Source organism: Pleurodeles waltl, chromosome 4_2 (assembly GCF_031143425.1).
Source record: "Pleurodeles waltl isolate 20211129_DDA chromosome 4_2, aPleWal1.hap1.20221129, whole genome shotgun sequence".
NCBI classification, from domain to species: Eukaryota; Metazoa; Chordata; class Amphibia; order Caudata; family Salamandridae; genus Pleurodeles; species Pleurodeles waltl.
Window position 1 is genome coordinate 489,972,838 of NC_090443.1, and position 17,827 is coordinate 489,990,664.

At 41.7% G+C, this 17,827-nt stretch overlaps 1 protein-coding gene across 2 annotated transcripts in view; it reads right to left on the bottom strand.

Annotated features, from left to right (window-relative positions):
- The window catches only part of ODAD3 (outer dynein arm docking complex subunit 3), a 92,411-nt gene extending 77,477 nt beyond the window's left edge, over positions 1–14,934 (bottom strand). The window contains exon 1 of one of the 2 annotated variants that reach the window (XM_069231880.1): positions 14,505–14,934. In XM_069231880.1, coding sequence (XP_069087981.1) covers positions 14,505–14,589 — 85 coding nt within the window. In that variant the 5' untranslated portion in view covers positions 14,590–14,934. The remainder of the gene's footprint in view (positions 1–14,504) is intronic. The other variant, XM_069231879.1, reaches the window with a different exon arrangement.
- Positions 14,935–17,827: the final 2,893 nt, after the last annotated feature.

Below are 17,827 nucleotides of genomic sequence, written 5' to 3' on the forward strand. Positions count from 1 at the left end.
GAGAGCATGAGTTACAGTTTCTTCAGTTAATAATACCTGGTAAATGTAAGTGTTTTTTTAGTTTAAACAATTATGTTTTAACTGATATTTTCACTTAACTATAATGTAATTTTAACCACATAAATTAATGAGGCCTTTATAAGGTTATGGAACTCAGAGGTGATTTGTAATCTCCTTATAATGTATGCCAGAGAGTACTTTATCCCATATAACGCATGGTCACACCATCACCTTTCCCACAAACCACGTAAAACATTGGTGTGTGGGTCTCTTACAAGAAAGAGAGGCCATATTTGCAAAAAGGAAGAATAATAATAAAATCTCTGGTGCAAAATTTAACACAGCAACATCCTATTAGACATTTTTTGCAAACAGATATTAGAAACAGTTCAATGCAAGTCAGTTACTTTTTTTAAAGCTGCAGTAGATTGGAATATGTAGAAACATGCAGAATCTGCGCATTGTTGTCATGCACTACCCACATATTACATTACTCATGACATCTTCTATGACATCGTTGATAATATCACTGCAACATTTGCAGTGAAAGTATTGATGTGAAAACTGTGCATGGCGGGGGCTCAAGTTATGCTTACCTTAAGGCACAAGTTATAGTTACCAAAGCTAACTATAATTGATGAATTTCAGTGGTTTTGTACATTTAAAACGTAACGCTGTCACTGAAAATATCACCTAACTATAAGGTTACTTTAACCTTTGTTTTTTTCAGTGGAATATATATACATATAATCACATAAAAAAACAAAGGTTACAGGGACTTTATAGTTAGGCTCAGATTTTAACCGTACCAAGCCATAGAAATTCACCAGTTATAGTTAGAGTTACCTCAAGTAACTATAACTCGTGCCCTAAGGTAACCATAACCCGCACCCCGCCATGCACAGTTTTTTCATCAAAACTTTTACAGCAAATATTACATTGATATTATCAATGATCTTATGAAAGATGGCATGATTGCCGTAATTTGTGGGGTAACTGGCAGTGCATGGTGAGGGTGCGAGTTATAGTTACCTTAGGGCACGAGGGCTTGAGGTAAATAACTATAACTGGTGAATTTCTATGGTTTGGTACGGTTAAAATCTGAGTCTAACTACAACGTCCCAGTAACCGTTGTTTTTTTGAGTGAATGTCTATGTTTTTAAGGTATACTAATTTTATTTACTATACATTAATCCAACCACTGCTGTGCACGGCGGCCGCAGGGCCTGCGGCCCTCCCCCTATAAGCACCCAACCTTGCACCGTGCCCAGCCTTCACCCGTGCGCAGCAGAGGTTGCCCGCAAGACTTGGTCTGCAGCCAGACCCTGCGGCCAACACCCCCTAACCACCCAAAACCACGATGTGCACAGCGATTTGGGTGCGCGCTGGAGTAGTTGGTTGCGGCTTCTCTGGGTGTGAGAATAGGGGTCAGAGGGTGTATCTGGAAGGGAGAGTTGCTGTCACATTGTCTGTCTGGGTGTGAGAGTGCGTGCATCGGTGTTTACTGTGTGTGTGGGTCTGTGAGTGGGCGCATGAGGGTGTCAGTGGGTCTGTGAGTAGGCGCATGAGTGTCTGAGTGGGTCTGTGAGTGGGTGCGTAAGTGTCTGAGTGGGAGAAATTGAGTGAAAGAGAGAAAGAGAAAAATAAAGTGAGAGTGATACAGTTTTTTAAGACTTTAATATCTCATACTTAGAATGAGATATTTGTGTTCAATTTAAAATAAAAAATGTACTTATTATTTGAAACAAAATATTTTTTTTTGGTAATGAATTGAGTCCAGCTGGACTCATTTCCTTTGAACTCAAACAGCTATGTCCCAGGGGTGGGCACCCTGGGACATAGTAGGAGCCGGCCCTGGAGGGTGTCGGTCCCCAGGGCCTTCAATGGCTCCACCATGGAGGCGGCGCATACCCCTTCCAATGTGTACAAAGCCCCGGGGGTGGTGGTTCCCTGGACTTGGGGGTCCCATAGGGACCACCTTTCTTTATTTGAAGATTTACCCTGGGGTGGTGGTCCCCAGGGCAGCAGGGTGGCTGCCTAACCAACCAATACCATGCATTTTGCCCCAGGCGGCTGGTCCCTGGGGTATGGGTGGGCCTGTGTAATATTAGCTCAATGCCCCGGAGAGGTGGTTGTCCCCAGGGCAGCGGGAGGGGGCCATGTGGTCCCCTGCATATTACATGGAAGCCATGGGGAGGTGGCAGTCCCCAGAGCAGTGGGGGGGCAAGGCCACCCTCCCACATAAAAAAATATATGCCCCAGGGAGGTGGCGGTCCCTGGGACATCGGGAGGCGGCCAGGAGGCCCCCTGCTTTTTTATTTTTTATTTAAATTCCTCCAGAACTTGGCCCATCCGGGGCCACTAGTCTAACAAAGTGTGAGAGATTGCGCTTTGTTTTGTTAGAAATGTTACTAGCGAAGTCACAGATCCACTGTGTTTCCGCTTGTAAAATAACAAAAAATATGCTTTTTAGCCCTGGAAGGGGAGCAAGGGGGGGGGAGGTCCCTCTGGGACCCCAACCACACCAAAGCTAAAGGGTCATGGTGTTCGTACCCTGGCCCCTTTTGTTGTTTTTTTTTTTTTTTTTACTTTTTTGTGGGATTTGGCTTCAGCCAAGTCCCAAGGTGGCTGACAACACTTCAACAGCTTCTGTTGTTGAAGTGTTATCAGCCAATCAGATCTCTGCACGAGATCAGAATGGTTCGCGAATCCTTCGCGTCTCTACATATACAAATTTGTTTTCCCCTTAATTTCTTAAAAACTAGTGAACGGAATTACATAAAAACATAAAAAGCACTCTTTCTGGACCAGGACCAACCTTCCTGCCAAATTTGGTGTAAATCCAGCCAGTAGTTTTTGCGCTATTGCTGTTCAAAATCCCTGTGGAAAAATGAATGGGGAAAACGTGTTTTGGGACCCCCCCCCACTTTTTTCTCAGAAGGGCTGTGTCTGTCCTCACACAAAGCAGTATCCAACCCGCTTGAATGTGTCTGGGGACAGGGAAGGGAAAGGCAGGGTCTTGTGCACTACAAAGACTTCTCTTTGAAGTTTGCATACTTCAAAGAAAGAAATGGGTATAAATACTGGACCTCTGACACCACATAGTAAGAAACCTTCTGGACTGAGGACATTCTGCCAGGAAGAAGAGATGGATGCTGTAGGAGGAACTGCCACTCTGCATGTTGCTTTGCTGTGCTGGCCTGATGCTTGCTGCTTCTGTTTTGGTAGTGAAAGAACTGGGCTTGGCTTTCTACATCCTGCTTTCCAAGGCTCTCCAAGGGATTGAACTGAGCTTGCCATCAAAGACTTCACTTGCCAGAGCCTGTACTCTCTTGTTGAGAGTCCTGACTTGCCAAGTGGTGCCAAATCCATTTCCTGGGCCCTTGGAAGTGAGCTCTGGTGCAACCAAGAAGAAACTAAGCACATTGACTCCAGAATGACTTAGGAACCGGCGCTACTGTCTGACCCCGCACCTCTGCCTGCACCGGAGCTGTGGTCCCCGCTGAGTGCAACGGCTGCAGCCTACAACACAGGACTGACACCGCTGCAGTGCCTGCAAAATCCTGCCGCAGCGTGACTCCCACCTGTAGCACCTGTGGTCCGTGGTGTGATTGCAATACAACAAAGTTAACGCCTCGCATCTTGACCTGCTAGATTCATCGACCCCCACCTTGTTGGAAAAAAACGATGCCTCCCCACCGAGGCCAGATCACCTTCCCTGCACCCACAAGGAACTGATGCCTCACCTCCCCTGCCTAGCAGTAAGGAACTGATGCTGCACTGGCTCCAGTGACACCTCACCTCCCCGACTCTATGCAACGTCTTTGTTTCCTCATCGTTTTCTAAGGTATTGCACCTGGGTCCGCATGACTCTGTGATCGGGCCGTACTCGCTCACGAGTGTTGTCGGACTGTTGGAAGCGATTCTGTAAAGATGCTGTGATAGCCCCAATTGGAGCTATTGTGTTTCTAAGCGCTATACTAAGAATTAATCTTTGAAAATGTGTATCTTTACTTGTGTATGTTGGACTTTCATCATTTTTATCTTGTTTTACTATGATAAATATTGGCTATTTTTCTAAACTGGTGTGGTGTACTTTTGTGGTGTTTTCACTGTGTTACCACATGGGTGTTCAAATACTTTGCACATTGCCTCGGAGATAAGCCTGACTGCTCCTACCAAGCTACCGAGGGGTGAGCAGGGATTATCTTAACTGTGTGAGTTCCTTGCCCTGACTAGAGGGAGGGTCCCTATTTGTACAGGGTGCGAACCACTGCCAACTAGAGACCCCATTTCTAACAGAAGCCATTTGACAAATCTTGGCAAAATTTTCACAACTTGTGCGCTGCTAAATTCAACTGCTGCCTGAAAAGTTTCGGGATGATTCGTCATGTGGGCGCCAAGAAAAAAGGGGAGTCCCAAAACATGTTTTAGCCATGTAATTTTCCATAGAGATTTTAGACATGACTAACACTGAACCACTGAATGGAATTACACCAACTTTGGCAGGATGCTAGATCTCGGTCCAGAAAAAGTTATTTTTGTAAACTGGTGTGAATCTGTTCAGAAGTTTGGAAGTTAATAAAGAAAAAACGTATATCCAGAGATGGGGATCCACTGAGGCACCACTTGCAGTGCCGTGATAGGCTAGCCGCAATCGGACAGGGAAGTTGTGGCCACCATTTTCTGATTTGTTCCACAGTTCCACTACCACACCCAGTCACAGACCCACACAACCACACACACTAATACACATTACACTCACTTACACATCACAAATCCATTTTTGTGAAGATTCACACAATGGCGCAAGAGCTATTTGCAAAAGAAAAAATGCTTTTGCTATGGAAACCTGGTCCTAACTATAACTACCTACTGGCAACCGCTAGTGGGTAAGATATATATATATATATATATATATAGAGAGAGAGAGAGATATTCCACACCACTCCAAGTCCAGCTGTAGCAGGGGCCACTCAGCGCGGCGGTCCGTGCTGGGGGCCGGTCGCCCAATATAAACAACAAATCAATCCTTACTTCGGAAGAAGGAGCACAGACTCTTCGGATTCAGAAACTCCAAACAAATTTAATACAAAAGCTTCACCAATGCGTTTCGGCCGTAGCCTTGATCACGGATGGTGGTCTCTGCTTGCCCACACCTTTTAAGGGATTCCATACAAACAATAAACAAAGGACAAGTACTCCACATGCCATTCGGAGCGCCATCTTGAAATGTACATCTTTTGTATATCGGTAGGTGTCATATACCCATCACTGATAATCTTTGCCATACATATTATTTTCAGTGTTATTGTAATTAATCTTACATTCTATATTATATTTAATTAATATTAATCAAGAAATGTCTCCATTTCTATACACATATATTTCAAGCAAAACTGACTTTTGTCATCAAACTTCATTCATTGATATACTGTGTTTCATTCATTGATGTCTGTATGCGTACTCACATTATTTCAAGTATATACAGCCACATCATGTCCTATTTCCCTGTTTAATTTATTAAGCCCAAGTGGGCATTACATTGGGCTAATGTAATACCCACTTTTCTTCTTATTTAATAGGTGTGGGGATAGATAGACACAGCGATAGAAGTTTTAGGTGGTTTTTAGGATAATGAATGTGTAACATGGTGATAGATACCTTTAGTGGAAGGCCATCGTAGTAATGTGATGTTTCCCAGGGATTTACTAAAGAATAGGGCAGAGATGGATTGGAATGAGATTGAGGAACAATGCCCACATGGGCAAGATGATTAAAGACTCTCTTCCATTGAATTCTTTGGCCCGATGTAATGCCCACTTGGGCTTAAAGAATTAAACAGGGAAATAGGACAGGAGGGGGCGTATATACTTGAAATAATGTGAGTATGTATAAATAGATCAATGAATGAAACACAGTATATCAATGAATGAAGTTTGATGACTGTTTTGCTTTCACTAATGACCGAGCTGACAAAATTCTCTGGAATGCACTTCTCAGTTTAAAGAAGACATCTATTATTAGTTCACCACGAGGTTCCTAAAAAGGTGGTTAGCATGGTAAAAGCACATGTTCAAAAATAGTCACAGCAATGAAAGGAAAATATACCAAAATGGTTCTCAAATGCAATGTAATCAGCAAATATATATAATCATGATAATATTATAATTGCAAAGCAAATAATGAAGTAAAAATTCATAACCCTTAGGGCCTATCAGATGATTCTTCTTTCTCATGCCAGCAAGAAGATGACCCTGTTCAACTACGAGAAAGAGATGTCCATCCTCACGGGACAGGTTTCAGGCATTCGACGTCTAATCCGGACAGAGGTCTCGGAAATTTCACCGCTACTGTGCAGGGCCACCTTTTTATATCTTAAAGTACAGGAGAAGGGCTTTCTGGAAAAAACCCTCCCATAAGAAAGAAATATTCAAACATGCTGGCGAATGTAGGTCAGAGTTGAAAGAAGCAGGTTGGAACTGGCCAGTTTCCCAAATTGTCTCTCCCAAGCCCAAACCGTCCCCTGCTTGCACTAAAAAACATCAGTATGGTACATTCTTATCATGCTGACTGCCTACCTCCTCCATATTATGTACTAGCTGTTCGGTGATAATATGTCCTAGCTCTTCGGTGAGAAAGAATACGAAAACAAGCACAGTTTACAATGTGGAAAATCATGGCCAACTTTAACATAGCAATCTCTAACGCTACGATAAAGTCAATAGGCAGCTAAACTGAATACAAAATGTAATCTGCAACTAGTGAACACTGGACAACTAATCCAGGTGCAAAGTGGTGCAACACAAAGTCAGTGGTCAAAAACACATATTTCACTACATTGACGGAAGTCCGTTTTGCTTGAAATATATGTGTATAGAAATGGAGACATTTCTTGATGAATATGAATTAAATATAATATAGAATGTAAGATTAATTACAATAACGATGCAAATAATATGCATGGCAAAGATTGTTTGTCAATGATGGGTATATGACACCTACCGATATTCAAAAGATTTACATTTCAAGATGGCGCCCTGAATGGTATATGGAGTACTTGTCCTTTGTTCATTGTTTGTATGGAATCCATTAAAAGGTGTGTGCAACCAGAGACCACCAACTGTGATCAAGGCTACGGCTGAAACGCGTTGATGAAGATTTTGTATTAAATTTGTTTGGAGTTTCTGAATCCGAAGATTCCGTGTTCCTTGTTCCGAAGTAAGGATTGATTTGTCATATACATATATACAGAGAGAGAGAGCATGCACGTAGATACCATGTGTGTTTTCCATCAGCTGCTGTACCATTAAAAAGTGGAAGAGTTGAGGAAGAGCACTGACACTGGGAGACAGTTCTTCTCCAAACCCTTCTGCTCCTTCTATCTTCAACCAGCACCAAAATCAGTAGTACGACAGTCCCAAAATGTCATTAGAATTTTGCATGTTCAACACTGGAACTCTCTGACACTGTAGTTACAATAATACAATATTATAACTACAACAATACAAGGAGAGTGCAATTGCAACTACAAAACAACAGCAATATGACAACACTGCCCCACAACAACTCCAGCTTAGACAGACAATACATGTTCCTAAGAAAACAACGGGACTATCCATAGAGTAAAACTAGAATATCAGTGGAAATTCTAATTAATGCAAACAAGTAGTTCAAATATAAAAAAATGGGAACTCAGATGAAAGTAAAAAGCATTGTGTGTTAGACTACAAACGGTATAGGTTCAAATACTGATCTGGAGATAATCAGTGCAAAATCACCATGCTGGGCACAAACGCTTCAGTCAAAGAAATGTGAACCCTCTCTTAAAAACCCTGATGTCCCTTACACAACCGTGAACTGTAAATAGTGAACAAAGTAAGTTTTCCTCACGTTTGTGCCCGGCCCTTGCTTCGGCTTCCTATTTTCCATACCTACAATTCAAGGCCATATTGTAGCATATGGTATCTTGTTCTCATAATTGTATTTACCTGTGCTTGTTGTTTCTTTCTTAGTTCCTACCTTCCCTTACTCATTGTTTATATTCAAGTTATTTGTTCTATATCGTTGGGGAAACAGAATCTTCCTTAATAGGTTCTGGATTCCTGAGGGGCATTGCTAGACTGACCTTCAGCCAGATCAGATGTGTAAGCCTGCCGTGGACTTACAATAAACATCATACTTGGAATTACCCACTCTCTGCGTGTGAGGAGCTCATCTTTCTTTCTTCCCCATACTACATTTTTGGTACCAGGAGTGGGGTACAGATTTCGTGGGAAAGAAAATACTATGGAGCAGTTTGGAGTTGACACGGAGTCAACGAGTCCACCGACCAGCATTTACATTGTGGCAGTGTAATTTGGCTCATCGTGATCGTCAGCATTCCGCATGTAAAGTTTGCGCAGCGCTTAATTTTAATACGCCTTGTTTCTGCCGTTAAATCTTACTGTTTTGAAGGCGCGAGGATTGTTTCCTTTTGACTCTCCGCACGTGAGCGCGTGAGACACTTGCTTCAACAGTCTGCCTCGTTCTGGAGCGTCGGTCGTCACACGTTGTTGATTGGCTACGTAACGACGTTGCACGTTGTTTTAATACCAACTTGGTTGCCTTGGAAACGGAGACGCCTACGTGCGACGCTACGCTTCCGAGCGTTGGAAACTGGTCACCAAGGAAACGAAACGCACGTAGGACTTTAGTTACAGTTTTCCAGCAACAAAGTGCTTGTTTAATACGCGCATTTTGTTACAACGCGCGTTTTGTTACATCGTGCAGGGATTTGTGTAAGTGAGGATTGAAACATAATTTCAAAATAAATAAATAAAAAAATAAACAATAATAAAAGAGAACATGTTTATATTTAAAGCGAGCGACTTCTCCAACAAGAACATTAGTGTTATTTCAACAGCAATTTTGTGGAGAAAGTGTTTTTGGCTTTAAGAATTTGGGACTGAATTTATTTACAAGGCATCTCAACTCCACCTTTGACTTTATTTTGTCATCATAATTATGGCGACCAGTAATTTAGTAGTTCAGCCTCCACCTTTCTTAACTAAAAGTGGGAAACCGGACATTAAATGGAGAGAATGGATAAGGATTTTTGAAAATTACTTGGTTGCTATTGATGCTAATGACTTTCCTCCCACCAGGAAGTTGGCCCTCTTATTTAATCATCTAGGTGTGGCCGGGCAGCGTGTTTTTGACAATTTACCTATTATCCCTCCGCCAAATGAAAGTAGTGGCGACACTCAAATATGAAATGTTTATAATGAGGCGAAAGAAAGAATTGGGAAGCAGTTCTCGGATGAATACAATGTTTTATTAGAAAGGCTCAACTTCGCAATGTGCAAGCAGTCTATGGATGAGACAGTGGATGAATTTGTGGCTAATTTGCGTGTGCTGGCTGCAAGATGTGATTTTGGTTCTCATGTAGACATGCATATTAGAGAACAGTTTGTGTTCCACTGTTATTCAAAAAAAAATTCAAGAACGGTTATTAGCGTGTCGCAATCCTTCTTTAGAGGAAACATTAGACATAGCTAAAGCTGTTGAGAGATCCATTGTTACCTCTAAAGTAGTATCCGGACACTCATAGAATGTAGGGGTTAATCAGTTAATAGAAAACTCTGAAGTTAACTATATTAAGGAGAGAACTACAAAATGTAATAAGAACACACTACTGTGTTTCTGCTGTGGGTCACGCAATCACCTAAGCAACAACCAGTTGTGCTCAGCTTTGGGCAAGAAATGCTTAAAATGTCAAAAAATCTGTCATTTCCAAGTTGTTTGCAGGCAGCCTAACCATTCTTACAAACCTAGTGGCAGTAGCATGAAAGTAAAAGTTAACAATGTGTATTCCAAAGGTGAACAGTCTGATGATGAAGAGGACTGTGCTACTAACCTATCTAATGTCGTTCTAACAGTGGATATTGCCACTGTTAGAAATATCAAGGGACCCATCTGTCAAGCAGTTATTGACTCTGTTGAACTTTCTGTCATGGCTGACTCTGGCTCACCTGTCACCATTATTGCAGATGTCACTTACCGTAGATACTGGCCAACTACGAAAGTATTGAATGATGCCGACATTAGCCCCAAAGCTTTTGGAGATCATGACATTGAGCTCTTAGGGTATTTTTTGTCCTCTTTATCTATTTTAGGTAGAAGCACCATGACCAAAATATACGTGGCAGTGGATGGCAGAGATATCATAGGATGGAAAGATCTTGCAAAGTTGGGCATGTATTACGTCCCGGCTTTGACAATCCCATAGTTTTAGGAGAAATGCCTATAGAAGTGTCAGAAATCAGTTTACCTGTTACCAACATCTCAGCGTCTTTTACAATGAAATATCCTGAGGTATTTGCTGATGTAATTGGAGTTGTCAAAGGTTTTGAACATTGTATCAGACTTAAGGATGGAGCTGTTCCCGTTTCACATAAGGTAAGACCTATTCCTATCTCTGTGAAAGGGCAGCTCAAAGATCTCTTAGAAAAACTGGTCAAAGACGGCATCATAACCCCCACAGACTCCTCTGAGTGGGTTTAGCCCATTGTCCTCACGAAGAAGAAGAATAGGGATTTGAGGTTATGCGTGGATTTAAGATCATTGAATAAAAATATTATCATTGATTGTCATCCCCCTCCTCGTATACAAGAGATGATTGCTAGTTTGGGCACCTCAAAAGTTTTCTCCACTATTGACTTACACTCTGCATATCATCAGATTGCTCTTAGTCTTGATTTTCAGGAACACACTACTTTTGTGACTCCTTTTGGGGCATATAAATATCTTAGACTTCCTTTTGGACTGGCTTCTGCAGTGAGTGTTTTTCAAAAGTTAATGGATTCCTTGTTTGGCGATTTTGAGAACGTATGTGCCTTTCAGGATGACATTTTGATTCACACTAAAGACATGGAAGAACATGTTGTTATCTTAGACAAAGTGTTCTCTATACTCAAAGATTGTGGTATCACGATCAAGAGAGAGAAGTGTAAATTTTTGGTTCAGAGTGTAGAATACTTAGGACACTCTATTTCTTCTGATGGCATTAAGCCCAAACGGGGAAATCTGGAAGCTATCACAAATGCGCCTTGCCCATCGAATAAAGATGAGCTATGCTCATTTCTAGGTCTTTGTGAATACTATTCAAGGTTTGTTGATGGTTACGCAATGATAGTACAAGCCCTTAGAAATCTGTTGAAGAAAGGCAGTAAGTTTGAATGGGGTGAACAAGTGATGGCAGCATTTAACGCTATTAAAAAACTAGTATTATCTGTTCCGGCTTTGAAGCCGTTTATACCCTCAGCTAAATCCTTTGTAGCGGTGGATGCTAGTATGAAAGGTTTGGGGGCGGTCTTTGGCCAATGGGTGGAAGGACAAGAACACACTACCGCTTTTGCCTCAAGATCTCTCTCAGAAGCTGAGATCAACTACAGCACCATTGAGAGAGAGGCCCTCGCCTGCTTCTGGGCAGTATGTAAGTTTAAGACCTATATTTGGGGTATGGCCTGTACACTGTACACGGATCACAAGCCACTTGTATTCCTAATGGATGGGAATGGCTTAGGTAAGGCCTCTTCAAGATTAGTAAGACTGTTGTCTAAGTTGCAAGAGTTCAACTTAGAGGTAAGATACCTTCCTGGAGGGAAAAATGTTAGGGCGGATTGCCTCTCCAGGTTGCCTTTACCCCTGTCTGATACAGAGCATGAGGACACGGCGTGTGTAATTGGTGCTGTAGACGTGGTTTTAGCTTCCGAAGGTTTATTTTCTGAGCAGGATTGCAATTCTGCCATGTCAAGAGATTCTGTTTTGTCAGAGGTGATGTTTCATGTTACTCATGGTTGGCCTAAAAATCTGAAATTTAGTGGGGAACTTAACACCTATCGCCAACTAGCTGCTGAATTGTCGTGTGAGAATGGTGTGTGTATGAGAGGCCCTGTTTGCATTCCCCCTTACGACTTGAGGCCTTTGCTTATAAAAGCTGCTCATGAGGGGCATTTAGGTATTTCAGCTACTTATAGAAGGTTAAAGGAAAAGTACTGGTGGCCATGTTTAGACAAACAAGTATTGAATTTTGTGGATCAGTGCACTTTTTGTGTAGTGTCTGATAAGCATTGGAAGTGCCATAATGAACCCTTGCACAATATTCCTTTTCCCAATGGTGCTTGGGAAAGTATTGCTATAGATTTTTTCAGGTTCCTTCAACCTCCTGCCTAGAAATATGAGACATATGATTGTTGCTATTGATTATTTTTCTAAATGGATATACTACACTTTTGTGGAACATGCTGACACAGAATCTGTCATTTCATTTTTATCATCTCTATTCTTTTTGGAAGGCCCACCGTCCAACATTGTCACTGACAATGGGGTACAGTTCATCTCCAGCAAAATAGAAAACGTATTGCTCAAATTTAACATAAAACACTCATGTGTGGCTTTGTACAGTCCAACTTCTAACGGACTTGTGGAGAGAGCTAATCGGATTCTTAAAGAGGGCATTCAAACAGCCATTGCAACCAATTGCAATGTGAAAGAATTCTTAAATGAGAAACTATGGGCATATTTGAATACACCGCATTCCACCACAGGTTTTTCGCCTTTTGTATTACTCAGAGGGAGGGAATCTAGATCTAAATTAACACCTTCATGGATGGCCGTCTTTCACAAGGGTGTGAATGTTGACGTTAAAGAGCTGAAACAGAAAGTTTCTGAAAAACAATTTGTCCAGAAGCGTGACTATGATTCTCGGAAAAATGTGAGTGAGATAATGGTTAGTGTGAATGACTGGGTATTGATCGAGAAACCGTGTAGGGTATCCAAAGGAGCATCGAAATATTTGTTACCTGCTAAAGTTGTAAGAGTTTCTAAATCTGCTGTGTTGCTGGAAGGTAAGGGGTGGTGGAACAAAAACTCCATTGTTCCGATTTCCTCTTCGCAAGCTGACATTTTCAAACAAGTCTATGCTGGACGTGAAGATGATACCAGTTCTAGTGCTGCGTTCATCAACAGTTCTACTAAAGACAGGATGTCCAATCACACACAGAATGATTCCAGCTACCAAGCGCGTACTTCTTGTCATAATCTGGAGAGAGAGGATGATCCTGGTTCTTATTCTTCGTTGTGCCCAGCTCCTGAGCCACTGCGTACACGCAGCCATAGACTGGATTCTTCGTTGTGCCCAGCTCCTGAACCACTGCGTACACGCAGCCATAGACTGGTTAAACTCCCTTCAAAATACAATGATTATCTTTTAAATTAAAGCATGTATATCTTGTTCACATAATATCTTGTTCTCATAATTGTATTTACCTGTGCTTATTGTTTTCCTTTTGCTTTGTGGAGGGGGAAGATGATATAGCATATGGTATCTTGTTCTCATAATTGTATTTACCTGTGCTTGTTGTTTCTTTCTTAGTTCCTACCTTCCCTTACTCATTGTTTATATTCAAGTTATTTGTTCTATATGGTTGTGGAAACAGAATCTTCCTTAATAGGTTCTGGATTCCTGAGGGGCATTGCTAGACTGACCTTCAGCCAGATCAGATGTGTATGCCTGCCGTGGACTTACAATAAACATCATACTTGGAATTACCCACTCTCCGCGTGTGAGAAGCTCATCTTTCTTTCTTCCCCATACTACACATGTGAAAAATACTGATGAAGACCATCTATGGAGAAGGCACAATATTCTTGCCTAATACATTTTTACCATACTAAGACCAACCAGAACGTTGGGATCATTGAGTGCTGTTATTTGTGTACCGAAAAGAAAATAGCAATAACCGGTGGGAAAGCTTCATCGGTGCAAGTACCCATCATTATATGTAACCAGCGCTTACTATCCCCGAGACAATGCGCCCTCAGTGCTTACATTTTCATCATAAACAGTGACAAAACATTGGAACGTGCAGCTCGGAAAGAAATAGCGAAAGTGCGCTCAAAAAAGACCCATACTAACTGCATCTAACGCACTTCAACTAGTATTTGCTCCAATTTTCTCAGTAAATGAATATCTGGTGTTCATCTATTCGCCGATGCAAAACACATGTATGGCAAACTAAGTGTAAGTAACAAGTCGAACCGAGTGAATCCGTCAGATCTTGTTAGGTCACCATCAACCCAAACACACGTCCCTACTGGTGGGGTGTCCTCATAAGTGATGCTGTATTGTGATCAGGGCCACTATAATTATGCTTTAATTTCACTTCAGTCACTTGCACTGTGCTGTCACCTCATGAAGAGCACCTGAATTTATTGAATCTTGACTCCGAGAATACTTTTTAATGCAATTTTGTTGAATAAAATGTATGTAACTTAACAATCTGATTGATGAGAAAGATTTTTTGAGTTAACTGACCACTGCCAGGGAAGTCAAGGGCTAGACTTCCCCTTTGGGGACCACTTTTGTTGCTATATAATTACGTACCCAGGTCCCGGGGTTACTGGATTTTCACCATTACCTTTGAGTGGGTGGTGTGAAGGGTATGGTTCGCGGCACTTACCAAGCAGCTGTATTTTCCTCTGGAGCTCAGATATCTGCTCGTGGAGAGGGGGTTTCACGGCCTCGAGGCTGACAGTCACGGGCATTTTCCCGTCTTGACAGACCCACGCCTCTTGGAAGATGCTGTCGACAGTCTCGCTCTCCTGTCTTCTAGACTGTAGGCACTATCTCTACTGCACCGCTTGCCACCCTCAGACCGTTTTTGCTCCTGCTCTATTTGGAGCTTCCCTCTCCTTTGTTCGGGTCTCTTCCCACGGTCCGAACAGACACTCTCTTCGAACGTGTCTCTCATGAGATGACAGCCTCTCTCTTTCTATAGAGAACTCTCATCTGCAGAGTCCCCGGAGCCCTCCTCTCGTGCTGTTTACGAGCCTTATTGTTCACATCTTCATGTTGCAGCTCGTCAGTCTGTTGCTCGGCAACAGCGTCCCTTCCAGGTTACGGTCACCCCTGGTAACGGGTATTTCCGTCTACGTTGATTTCCATTGGGTGTTGTATAGTGTTGCATGCTGGGACAACAGGAGCAATCAGCGGCCAATGAGGAAATTACACCTCCTAGTCTGGAACTACGCCTAAAACTCCAGAACATTCTTTCAACCATACCCAATTTGCCGGCTAGAGGGGATCGTGCGAGTGTTTAACGTATTATAGCAGGACATCATACACGCCAATAGACCTAGCTTAAGCGGTAGACTCACGATTTTTGACGGGGGAAGAAGGTGTGTCTCCCGCCTAAATCTGTCTCTATTTCAATAGAAATCAATGGGGGGAAACTATTCCCCTGATTTGTTTTGCAACGTCTCTGACTTTCTTAGTTTAAATTGTAGGCATGTATTGTACATAAGCATCCGTAGAGTTTTGATTTGAACATTCTAGAAATTCTAGAGTTTTTAAAACTGTGGGTGACGACAGAACATGATCTTAAAGGGACACGTTTTAAATGCATAAATACTGTGCAAAATGGACAAGCCCTTATTTTCATTTTACCACTAAATAGCTAAAGCAGGCTCCAGCTCATTTGGTGTAAGATGGTGGTATACTTGCGAACATGAGGAAGCAAGAAAGAGAGACATTTTGAAAAAATAAATAGAAGAATATATTCCCATTAGACTTGTTTGGAAATGGGAGCAATTTGTGACGAGCGAAATCTAAAATAAAGCCATTTGGCCCATCTGAATCGGGTGCGTTGGCATCTTTGCTAATATAGTTGGTATTGGTTGTTTCCACACCTCTCGACCTTTTGCAGTATTTTAAAGGGTGAGCTTTGAAAATATGGTCTTGCGTGTTGTGGCGTGCTCAGTTTATGCAGGTAGCTCCGGATTTCTGCCTCCGCCACTTAAAACATCATCTATTTCAATGCAAGTTAATGAGAACATTAAATTCAATCAACCTATGTAACAGTGAAGTCTTGGAACCTACCCTGAATCAAGCCCATCTTAAGCAAGGAGACATAACTCCAACAGAAAATGAATGTTTGTAAATGCCCTGACAATTGCATGCTGAACTTAACAGACACTCTTAATGCTGGCTATAGAAAAATGTAAAATGAATTTCAGCACTCAGTTACAGTGATTGCATGACCTACCATTTTCAGGCACAAACACTATAGAGTGAGGATAAAGACAATTTATCTTTTCACCTCTGTCACCAAGGGCCAGACAGGGCAACCTTGAGTGACCAGGAGGGATGCCTCAGATAGCCTTGTTGGATGTTCTTCAGGCAAAACTGCACATTGTGAACATGAACTGTGCAGAAGGGCCTCTGAGGTGCTATATTCATTTGCAAGGTGGCTGAGACAAAGGAGCTTCAGCAACAAAGTTATTCTACACTTCGTGGCTTTAGAACCATGTTTTTGCCTTAGAGATGTTATTACGGAGGAATATGACCATGTACTAAAGAACATCCTCAATTGGTAGGAAAGTGACCCTAAGCTAGCAGAGGAATCCAAAGAAATAATTTTTGCAGTATCATCCGGTGTTAGTCATATTCCGAACTCCTGAGTTTTGAAAACTCCTACGAATAAAATGCATGTAGGGGAAGTTGTGTGAAGTAATGCTTATTGACTTTTGGCACTAATTAGATCACAGGAATTTAAATTCTATAATTGGTCAAAATAAGTGTATAATCTTTAAAATAACCATAACTGTGAAGTGTTGGTCTACTGTGTGCAAAATGCCCGCCCTTCCTTTCCATGAAAGGAGCTGCAGGAGGGCTTCAGCTGTGGTGGGAGGACATCCTTCAGAGCTGCTCTGTACACAACAGAGGTATGTGCAGTCAGATTTAGAGTTGTGGTTCCCACTAGGCATGGAATCAGGAGCCTCCAAACTAAATTCCAAGTGTTGTAACAGGTGAACACAGATGAAATAATGATTTGACCAAGTTTGGTGTAATAAAGCTGAATATACATAAGAAAAAACAAACCTTAGCACAATCCAAGATGAAATGTTACTAATCACGAAGGAGGGGCTAGAACTTTGGAAGCCTCATATGGAGAATAAAAAATAGTATGCAGTGGATTTTAAAAAAATGTGCAAATAATTTACAAAAATGAAGGGTTTTAATGACGCATAAGATCATAACTGATTAATGATGTTGCATTTATAACAAATGTATGTCACTTGAAAGGGTAATTAATATTGGAAAGTAGTTTTGCCCTTTTTGTGTGAATGTAACACCATTTATTTTAAATGGAAGCTCTTTTCTGGTGCTCTGTTCATCTTGCTCCTGGTCATTCCCCCTCCCTATCAGTGCCCTGCTGCAAACCTCTCTAATTTTTTTCAAGGGAGCACCAAGTGAATGATGTAAAAGATTCAAAGATGTACAACTGTGATAGAAAGTGTGTATTGTAAATGAAGCTTCCGTCGTGTACCCAAGTATAATTTTGAAGGACTTCCGTTGGAAGTTCCATCATAGGTATGCTAATTCTATGAGCCACTTTTTAAGAATTGTTTCATATTGTGTGTGCATCTTTGGAGTGCAGTTGCAGAGGAAGCAGGCAGAAGATTTCTCTTACCATAAGAAATTAGGTAGTACTATAGATTTAGAATATTAGGTTGCTGTTTCTCATTTGCCAGTGCGATCCTAACCATGATTATATCATGCTGAATTTGCAGAATCTATTAATAGTTTGCATGTGCTTTGTATAAAACTCCCTGGGTCTTGGGATCTGGGACTCCTACCATTATTTCTTTGGGTTTATGCTGTTGGACATTTTTCCTCCTGAGAGACTGTCCATTTGTTCCTAGCTTTTTCTGTAGAGATGCTGTAGGTACTCTTTATGAGTTTGTCTCTTGGCTGTTACCTAGATTTTCTTATTTAGCGATT